The 10,564-nt window shown below is 50.1% G+C and overlaps 1 protein-coding gene across 1 annotated transcript in view; it reads right to left on the bottom strand.

The window, feature by feature from the left end:
- Window positions 1-2,168: 2,168 nt before the first annotated feature.
- The window catches only part of Ntsr2 (neurotensin receptor 2), a 20,655-nt gene continuing 12,259 nt past the window's right edge, over window positions 2,169-10,564 (bottom strand). The window contains exons 3-6 of the mRNA XM_013013553.1: window positions 10,435-10,559; window positions 5,568-5,835; window positions 3,696-3,786; window positions 2,169-2,550 (exon numbers count right to left, since the gene is read on the bottom strand). Coding sequence (XP_012869007.1) covers window positions 2,169-2,550; window positions 3,696-3,786; window positions 5,568-5,835; window positions 10,435-10,559 — 866 coding nt within the window. The remainder of the gene's footprint in view (window positions 2,551-3,695; window positions 3,787-5,567; window positions 5,836-10,434; window positions 10,560-10,564) is intronic.

Below are 10,564 nucleotides of genomic sequence, written 5' to 3'. Positions count from 1 at the left end.
GTGTTGTTTTAAGCAGTGCAGTGCATGTGGCTTAGTGGAAGCAGCCACAGGAACCTGACCCAGGTGAGCAGCATTTGCTCTGTCTTTCAGAGTCTGGCCAGAGCTTTCCTGGAGTGGAAACGCACACTGATGACGTCAGGGCCCTGAGACAATGCTGGTGCAGTCAGTGGACACTTCCACTGCTTTTGGTCTTATCCAAACAAGCAGTCAGGCCAACTACCACCCAACTACATAGACAGCTGAGACAGAATTATACTCAGCACTAAGGAGCCTACGATTGCCCTTTAAAATAATGATATCTAGGCTGGTAATACTAGCTACTCAGGAGGCTGAGATCTGATTGCAGTTCAAAGCCGTCCAGGCAGGAAAGTCCATGAGACTTTTATCTCCAGTAAGCGCCACACACACACACACACACACACACACACACACACACACACACACACACACACACACACACACACACACACACACACACACACACACACACACACACACACACACACACACACACACACACACACACACACACACACACACGTGGGGCGGAGCTGTGGTGGAGTGCTAGACCTAATCTAAAGAAGCTCACAGACAGCCGGGCACCAGTAGCTCACACCTGTAATCCTATCTACTCAGGAGGCTGAGATCTGAGTTTCACAGTTCAAAGCCAGCCTGGGCAGGAAAGTCTGTGAGACTCTTATCTCCAATAAACCACTAGAAAACCAGAAGTGGCACTGTGGCTAAAGCAGTAGAGTGCTCACTTTGAGCTGAAGAGCTGAGGGACAGCGCCCAAGCCCAGAGTTCAAGCCCCACAACCGACCAAAAAAAAAAAAAAGAAGTTCACAAACAGTACCCAGACCCTCTGTGTGCCTGTCCAGAACCTAATTTTTTTCAGAACACATACACCAAAATCTAATAGCATGAGATTTTTTTTCATTCATCTTTTTTTTTTTGGGGGGGGGTCTGGTCATGGGGCCTGAACTCTGGGCCTGGGCGCTGTCCCTCAGCTCTTCAGCTCAAGGCTAACACTCTACCACTTGAACCACAGCGCCACTTCCGGTTTTTTTCTTTTTGCTTATGTGGTGCTGAGGAATTGAACCCAGGGCCTCAGGCATGCAAGGCAAGTACTCTACCACTGAGCCACCTTCCCAGCCCTTCATTCATCTTTTGTAAAAATTTAAAATGATTTCAGATTCACTTACAGGGTTTTTTTTTTTTTTTTCTTTTTTAAGGAGTTTCTGCTAAGGCCTGAAAGGCTTTTTTTTTTTTTTTCTCTCCGTCATGAGTCTTGAACTCTGGACCTGGGCACTGTCCCTGCACTCTTCAGCTCAAGGTGAGCGGCTCCATCACTTGAGCCACAGCGCCACTTCTGGTTTTCTAGTGGTTTATTGGAGATGAGTCTCACGGATTTTCCTGCCTGGGCTGGCTTTGGACTGTGATCCTTAGATCTCAGCCTCCTGAGTACCTGCACCCGGCAGGCTTATGTTTTGAAGCCAGCCTGGGCAGAAAAATCGGTAAGACTTCTATCTCCAATCAGCCACCAAAGGCCAGAAGTAGAGCTGTGGTTCAAGTGTGCCAATCTTGAACAAAAAGGCTAAGGGACAGTGCTCATGCCCTGAGTTCAAGCCCCAGTACTGGCACAAGAAAAAAAAAAAAAAGAGAGGAGATTCTGTGCACTCTTTGGGGTTTTGACATTGTCGGTTTTAGATACAGTACTGTTCCATCACTGCATGAATCTTTCAGATCATGGTTTTCCAACCAGTCCTCCCTCTCTCTCTCCCTCCTATTTCCCCATACCCTGGGGGCCCAGCAGTCACTATGCCGCATTTCTCTAATTTTGACAGCTACTCTACAGAAAGCTCCTGGGGACGCTAGGTATCGCACTAAACACCCCCTCCCCCATATTTGGGCTGTCATTTAATTCTTAAAATCTAAATCCTGTGAACAGAAAACTCCAGAAGAGTGAGGAAGGCTTCCAGAGAAGCAGGGAAACGGCAGCGGTAATAACACCAAAACAACAACCGCAGCAAAGCAGCACCGGCTAAGGATTTATTGAATACTGGCTCTGCTCCAGGCACAGTGTGAATCACTTTGACCTTCAGCTATACTGAGAACTGGGTTCTAGTATTTAGCTCATTATGCAGATGAGAAACTGAGGCCTCAGGGAGTTATGTGGCTCGCCTGCAGGTGCTGGCTGTTAAGTGCGGCCCTGCCTTGCTGTGGTCCCGCTGGCTGCGCGGCTTGGCTGAGCCATCAGCTATGGAATAGCCAGTCCTCCTGCTGGCTTGCTTGTTCTTGTATTTCATCCCCATCAGCGCCTTGGGGGTCTGCCCACCACCTGACGCTGCATCCATCAGGGTGAGGCTCTGGGCTTGTGGGGATAATGGCGTTATGGTGGGGTGTTTGCCACACAGGGACCTGAGGTCTTCCAGGAAGAGCTTCCTGAAGGAAGGGGACATGGCGTTGTACAGGAGGGGGGTCACCGCTGGGCTCACATAGAAGAGGGCGTTGGTCACCATGTAGAAGTAGTGATAGAAATCGTAGAGTGCGCTGGAAGAGAAACCCAGAGGCCTGGTTAGGGGACAGAGGCCTCCTTCCAGTGCCAGCCCCTTCCGCAGGGAAGGAAGCAGGGGGGAACTGAGCACACGCTCCTCCACCCCCTGCTGTGCTCGCCTGGGCGGCGCCACCCCTGGCGTGGGGCCAGCATAATGAACGGGACAACCAGGACTTCCATCCATGCCTCTGACATGCTGCTGGGCCAAAGAGAAGGTCAAAGTCTTAGGGGCTGGGCCTGTGGTTCATGCTGGCAATCTGGCTATCCTTGGGAAGTGGAGGGAGGAGAATCATCATCTAAGGCTGGACTGGGCAAAAGTGAGACCCTATCTGAAAAACAAAGCAAAGCAAAAGGGCTGGGGTTGTGGATCAAACCTTGTGAGTCCAGACCCTGAGTTCAAACCCCAGTCTCTCTCTCTCTCGCTCTCTCACTCTGTCTCTCTCTCTTGCTCTCTCTCTCTCACTCTCTCTCTCTCTCTTGCACACACATACATGTACACAGGGAAGTCTTCCTGAGAAGCCCTGCACCTTGTTGAGAGTTGCTGTGGTGGTAAGGGCTTGGAATGTGCATGCACACGAGAGTGCATGGGTGTGGAAGAGGTACCAGCTAGCTTCTGAGATGATGTCCTCAGAGGCCACGTGGGGCTCTCCTTGGTTGCATGCTTGGCTTCTTCTTATAATCCCAGGCCCAGTGGTTTCCAAACTGCAGAGAGTGGATTTTCTCTCCTCTATTTCAGAAAAGTGGGTGTATGTTTTGGTCTCTGTTTAGGGGACTTTTTATTTGCTCACAGAGCTATGTCTTGTGACTTTCTTTTTCTCTCCTAATACCATGGTCCTTGCCTCATTGCCTAGCCTGGAGGCTTTTCTCCTTCTGGACATCAGGACACTCGTACCCCTGCTTGACTGACTTTCCAGAAGGTTCTCACTCATATGGCCTTACCATGTAGGGCGCTTTCTGACCATACTCTGCTCCCCACCTTCCATGGGGAGATTCTGAGAGTGCAGAATGCACAGGACTAGCTGGACAGCAGGCCAGAGCTCCAGAGGACCTAGCAACCAGGAACAGTTCTGGGAAGCAGTGGAGACCCCAGGCCCATCCCAATGGGCCCCTACCTGTGACCAGGGCTCCTCAGCACACTTACTCACTCCATCCATCATCAGAGACATAGCAGTACATGAGCCTGCGGGCATGGTACGGCATCCAGCAGATAACATACACGGCCACGATGGCTCCTGAGAGACAATGGGAGAGGAAGGGCATGATGACAGAGCAGACATATTCCTTCCTTCCTCTCCAAGGGAGATGCCGCACATGGCAACAGCATATCCCTGGGACTTATTCCTGGAGCCAAAGGAGGTCAGGGCAGGGAACTTGGTTATCTCACAGATCCCTGTCTGGGCTTCTTTTTATTTATTCACTTGTTTTAGTGCAGGTTGTGGGGCTAAAACTCTGGGCCTGGGCCCTATCCCTCCCTAAGCTTTTTGCCCAAGGCTAGCACTCCACCACTTGAGCCACAGCTCTACTTCCCTAAGCTTGTTCTTGAACCTTTCACTACTCAGTCTTCTAGGGGAAAGTCCATTTCAACCAGGTCCTGGACACAATGTATTTTCAGAATCATCAGCCAGCTACTGAGGTCTATTCATAGTTTGGGGGAACAATACTTCCACCGGGATGACTAACCTCCTATCCAGCAGGATGTAAATGTCTGCCCTGCTTTGGACAGCTTCTCCTGCTGCACCTCTTCTGATGATTAAAGGCAGCACCATCCACCCAGCACACAAGTCACAAAGCAGAGTCTTCTTAATTTTCTATTCCCTCTTTTATCCTCCTCGTGTTTCTCCTCTCCATTTCTGCCCCATCCCTACTGCTACTACTCCACAAGGATGGGGGTCTCCCCTCCACCAAACTCTAACAGCTGCCCCCTCCCCTGCCTCAACATGCCGTTCCATTCTCTAGGCCAGTGTGGCTCCTGCAGCAACATCTAACTCGCTGATGTTCCAGAAGTAACTTGGTAGAACTGCAGAATTTCGTGCCCACTCCAGATCTACTGAGTCTGACTCTGTGTTGAGATGTTACGAACATCAAAGTCTGGAAACACTATTTGGCCCATCCTTCAAAGAGGACAAATCTCCTGTTACTCCAGGACACTGGCTCTTGCAGTGAAGCTGGACACCTTCCTGTGCTGGTGGTGTCCCTGTCAGTCACACTGCACTTAGATCGTACATCTCTGCCCATGCTCAGGACCTGACATGGCTGAGAGCACAGCTCTGTCTCTAAGCCAATACTCCCACAAGCTAGGGGCATAGCAGGTGCAGGGAGAGAGCCAACTTCCTGTGTTTTTTGCAGATACTCTTACAAGGCTAAATTGTCCCAGCTCCTTACAAACCAAGTAAGCAAACAGATGTATGATATAGGATGGGAAGGGGGACTTGAGGGGAGCTAGCTGCAGGGACCCAGCTCCCCTGGGTCCTCAGTTCAGGGTGGCAGTTCTTCACTGTAGCTGCTCCTGGTTTCTATCCCCACACTTCAGCTTCCTGAGATGGGGCCAGGTCTCTGTGTGTACTGCTCCCTGAGGCATATTGGACCTTGGTGAACAGAATTCTACCCCTGCCATTTTTTTGTCGATTGTGAGGTTTGAAGTCAGGGCCTGGGTGCTGTCCATGAGCATTTTTTGCTCAAGGCTAGCACTCTACTACTTGGAGCCACAGCTCCACTTCTGGTTTTTAGGTGGTTAATTGGGGATAAGAGTCTCATGGACTTTCCTGCCCGGTCTGGCTTTGAAGCATGATCCTCAGATCTCTGCCTCCTGGGTAGATAGGATGACAGGTGTGAGCCACCACTCAAGGAATTCCTCTTCTTGTTTTAACTATCTCACCACCTGTGCAGGAAGTCTGTTGGTGGGCAGATAGCTCTCCAGGGGCATAGTGAAAAGGAGGCCTAGAGAGGGGTCATAACTTGCTAACAGTGCCTGGCTAGGGGCAAGGGAGGCAGTGGTTATGACAGAGGACTTAACTGAGACCCCGGATGCTGTGCTGGAGGCGGTGGATCTGGCTGGCATCCTTGTGTCTCACCAGGCCGGCCTGGCCCCCCAGGGTCCTCCTCCACGTGAGGAAGCCCAGCAGACCCTCCTCACTCAGAAGCTCCAGGCGGCTGGGGATGGTGTTGCCGGGGGCTGAAGGTGAGGGCACCTGAGCGTAGAGGGCCATCAGGTGGCTTATGGTGACCCCATTCAGGAAAGCAGTTAGTGCCAGAGGGAGCACGAAGGATACCAGCACGCTCACCTGTGGAGGCAAGTCCAAAGGTCATGGTCTGGTCATTAGGCTGCTCCCCAGGCCCAGAATTTAGAGACAGAAGTGCCAGAAGATAAGGCTGTGGAGGATCTTGGAAAGGAGGGGATAAGACAAGTGAAGCATATTTGGGATTGGTTAGTAAGCACATCATCATTAAATCATAAAGGTTTCAGAATGGAAATAAACAGAAAAGACAAAGGGGAGGGAATGATACGTGGGAACACCCACACTAAAGAAAGTTTTTCTAAAAGATCAGGGCTGCTAGATCAAAGAAAGGCTGCCTGAGTGCCTGGAACAGTGGCTAGACAAATCCACACCAAGGCTCAACATTCAGCAGCCTGACAATCTTCAAGAAACAATTGGATGCTTTCTAAATGGAACTAGAATAACATTGCCTTCTTAAACCAATAGCTGAAGGTATGAAATAATGAGTAATGCTACACGGTTTTGTGGGAAAAACAACTATCTTAGAATTTTATACCCAGCCATAGTAGGCCAACATGAAGACTAAATAATTTCTGACCTGAAAATTCCTTTTATTTTATTTTTTTTTGGTGGATTTTTTGTTAGGTCTCAGGAGGCTACAAGAATATATTTCCTAGGTCACACATAGTGGCACATGGCTATAATCCCTGCTACTCAGGAAGTGGAGACAGGAGGATCTTGGTTTGAGAACAGCTTAGGCAAAAAGCTAAGAAGACTCTCATCTGAAAACAAAGCCAGGATGGTGGATATGCCACTTCTCTGTGGTGGAGAATGATGTAGAGGCTGGAGGGGCAGGCAGGATTTGTTACTAGACATCACAGGCCTTGGCTTTCTGGTGTGTGTGTGTGTGTGTTTCCAGAAATTGAACCCAAGCCTTCCTATATACTAAGTAATTCTATACCTCTGTGGGACACCCCCAGCTTTTGATATTTTTTTAATTTAGGCAAAACAACTTTATTAAAGAATGTCCTATGTTTTAAAATGTTCAGTTTAAAAATTCTAAAATGTGGTCATGTGCTGGTGGCTCACACCTGTAATCTCAGTTATTCAGGAGGTTGAGATCTGAGACCCCAGTTTGAAGCTAGCCTAGGCAGTGAAATCTCCTTCAACTAACCAGCAACTAACTCTCATGTCCAATTAACTAGTGGAGGTGTGGTAGACTTCCAACCTTGAGCCAAGAAGCTAAGCAAGAGCATGAGGCCATGAGTTCAAGCCTCAATACTAACACAACACACGAAAGGATTTCAAAACATGTGATTTTGCTGGGTGCCAATGGCTCATGCCTGTAATCCTAGCTACTCAGGAGGCTGAGATCTGAGGATCATGGTTTGAAGCCAGTCTGGACAGGAAAGTGTATGAAAATCTTATCTCCAGATAACTATCATGAAGCCAGCAATGAAGCTGTGGCTCAAGTGGCAGACTGCTAGCATTGAGAAAGAAAAACTTAGGGACACACCAAGCCATGAGTTCAAGCCCCAGGACTGGAGTGCTCTCTCTCTCCTCTCTCTCTTTCTCTCTCTCTCTCTCTCTCTCCCTCTCTCTCATTCCATGTACTTGTTCAGGCTACAGGTCACATGTGAATTTCCTCTAAAATCCTCCCTGATATTGGATGTTTAGGTCTATGCAGAATCCCATTAAAACCCATGAAGCTGGATGTTCTGTCTAGCTTTGTACAGCAACAAAAATGACTAGCTTTTAATGATAATAAACACTGCACTTGACGTTGGTAGTTTTGTAGTAATATACCCTACTGTCCTTGTACCAGCAGCTTTCAGAAATTTTTTTCTTCCAATAGGTGTTTCTGGAGCTCAGCACCATCAGAATATTATAACTGCCAGATGCAAATCTACCAAAGGTTTCAAATACAAGTGAAAAAAAAAAAACCTGAGCAAAGCCAAGATCAGAAAATCGGACCCTTCTTTCTCAGGACGTTAACTTTACCATAGTTAAGATACTTCCTATTCACCAGGTGATGGTGGCTCACACCTGTAATGCTAGCTACCCAGGAGACTGAGATCTGAAAATTGTGGCCAGCTTGGGCAGAAAGGTCTGTGGGACTCTTATTTCCAATTAACCAGTAAAAAGTCAGAAGTGGAGTTGTGAATCAAGTGGTAGAGCACTAGCCTTGTGCACAAAAGCTAAAAGGCGGTGCCCAGGCCTTTAGTTCAAGCCCCAGGACTGGCATGCATGTGCACGTGCACACATGCACACACACACACACACACACACACACACACACACACACAGACACACACGACAGGTACAGCTTTGGTTATAAAGTAACTCTGGGGAAAGCGAATATGATGGAAGAAGTTAAACTGAAAGCACTCACCTTTCCCCTCTGACAGCCATAGCTTAGAACTGTCCTTGCTGTCGACCCGGCTGAATCATCTCCCCTCCCCTTCCCCCTGAACAACTGCGCCCTGCAGTTCTGACCAAGGCCAGATCTGAGGCTGACACCCCTGGCAGGATACAGATGCAGTTGAGGCCTTGAAACCCTTCCAACTCAAGGGAAGCTTGCTCTCCCACCTTGCCTCCATTGCAGCTGCTTCACTTCCACTTGCCCTTCCTGACTTCACTTCTGCTTCATATTTAAAGGCACCCTAGTTGTAAGGGAGGCATGCCATTTCCCCTCCAGCCAGGCTGAAGGATACTTGGTTACTCATCACAAGCTTTCCTACTGAATAAAACCTGTTGGTCGGTAGAGTGGTAGAGTCTGTCTGTTCTTTTTCTTTATTCTTTTTTTGTCAGTCATGGGTCTTGAACTCTGAGCCTGGGTGCTGTCCCTCAGCTCTTCAGCTCAAGGCGAGTGCTCTATCACTGAGCTATAGCGTCACTTCTGGCTTTTTCTACTTATGTAGTGCTGAGGAATCGAACCCAGAGCCTCATGCATGCAAGGCAAGCACTCTACCACTGAGCCACCTTCCCAGCCCTTCTTTTTCTTTTCTTACAAAATGGAGTTTGAGGTTTTCGGGAGTGACACAGGGAGAGGAGAAGGAGGGAACATGAGGCTGATGGGAGAGAGTAGGAAGAGGAAGCGGCAGGAGGGAAGGCAGAGAGGAGGGTTCAGAGGCAGCCATCCTGGTTCAGCACAGCCATACGTCCTGGTTCAGTGCTCCTGTGAGCAAGGCACTGTTCTTGGCTGGGGAGAAAAGCTAGGGATAAACTCTCAGGGGAGAGTGGGGAGACGTGGAGGAAAGCAGGATGCTTGTGGGACAGGCTTTTCTGTGCCCTGGGCACCATCCCATGAACACATGATTTTCCAAAGGGTTGCTGTACCAAGTTCTTGCTGTGAAGACAAACCTGAGTGAGCAGACACCTTTTCCTGAGTCAGGGAGGGGAAGTGGATGATCTCCTGGAAGCCAGGGAGCCTCTGACAGTGACCAGAGATCCCAGGCCTGCCCCAACACCCTTGCCCTAAACCCTTCTTTTTCCTCTGTCTTAGTTGTGTTTTTAATTCCTTGCAAAGTTGGGAGCCCTGACTCAAACCCTCCCGCCTCTCCCCACCTCCACCATGGCTGCGTTCCTTAGTGTCAGAAATGGGGTCTGAAGGTTTAAATACCCAGTTCTTTTGAGAATAAATTAATTATAAACAAAGGTTCAAACTTAAAAAAAAACTTCCCATCAGGCATTGGGGCTCCCGAGGAGGGAGTTCCCCACTTGCATTGAGCCAGGATGGCCAGGCTCCACCAAACGTGCTGGAAATGTGAACTCATGGCCTGTGAAAAGCAAGGCAGGGTGTGAGCCGTGTGAGATCCAGTCTGGGAAAGTAGCAGGATGCCGGACAGGCTGTTGCCACACATCTGTGCCGAGGTGAGGCTGGAGGAGGGATCTAGGAAGCGGAGCCAGGGCATAGTCCTCCCCCTCCCCCTCCCCCCTCCTTGGGCTGCTCTTGAGTCCCCTGCTAGGAGTGGCCTACCGGGCAGGGGGAGGGGGCTGCTGTTGCCACAGCCGGGTGGGACCGAGCAGCTGCTTTCTCACAGGCCCGCCAGCCAATTGGTACACAAACCCAGGAACATCTGAGCGCCAGTCCCGAAGAGAGGGGAAGAACACAGAGTCCGAGTTCATTCTGAATTCAGAGCTGGGCTCCTCTCCACGCTTCCTCCATGCTTAACTCCTTTCTAAACATCTTTGTAAGCCGGCCCCAGTGGCTCACGCCTGCTATCCTAGCTACTCAGGAGGCTGAGATCTAAGGATCCCGGTTCCAAGTCCGCTCTGTCAGGAAAGTCCTTTTGACTCTTATCACCCATTAACCAGCAAAACGCCACAAGCAGAGCTGTGGCTCAAGTGGGACAGCGTTAGCCTTGAGCACAAAAGCTCGGGGACAGTGCCCAGGCCCTGAGTTCAAGACTCAGGAGCAGAACAACCACCTACCCACCCACCCAACCAATCCATCCATCCATCCATCCATCCATCCATCCATCCATCCATCCATCCATCCATCCATCCATCTTGTCTGTCTGTCTGTCTCTATTAGTCTTCCTAAGAGGAATAACGAGCCGTTTCCTGGAGGTCACAAATGTTGGAGTGGAGGCCGCCTTTCCCCCCGGGGACCCCTGGGAGGGGAGGCCGGGCCGTTTCCTCCCCACCAGCCCTCTCCTTTACCTGGACGTACACCCGGAGCGCGGCGCGGCTCACCAGCACGGTGCAGACGCGCGAGGCGGGCTCGGGCTCCCCGCCGTGGGCCCGCGGCTCGTGCCTCTGCCCCACGAAGGCCGCCATGGGCAGTGCGAGG

Source organism: Dipodomys ordii, unplaced genomic scaffold, assembly GCF_000151885.1.
Source record: "Dipodomys ordii isolate 6190 unplaced genomic scaffold, Dord_2.0 Scaffold20, whole genome shotgun sequence".
NCBI lineage: Eukaryota > Metazoa > Chordata > Mammalia > Rodentia > Heteromyidae > Dipodomys > Dipodomys ordii.
Note: the sequence above shows the minus strand (reverse complement) of the source record. Positions and strands in the feature narration are given on the sequence as shown.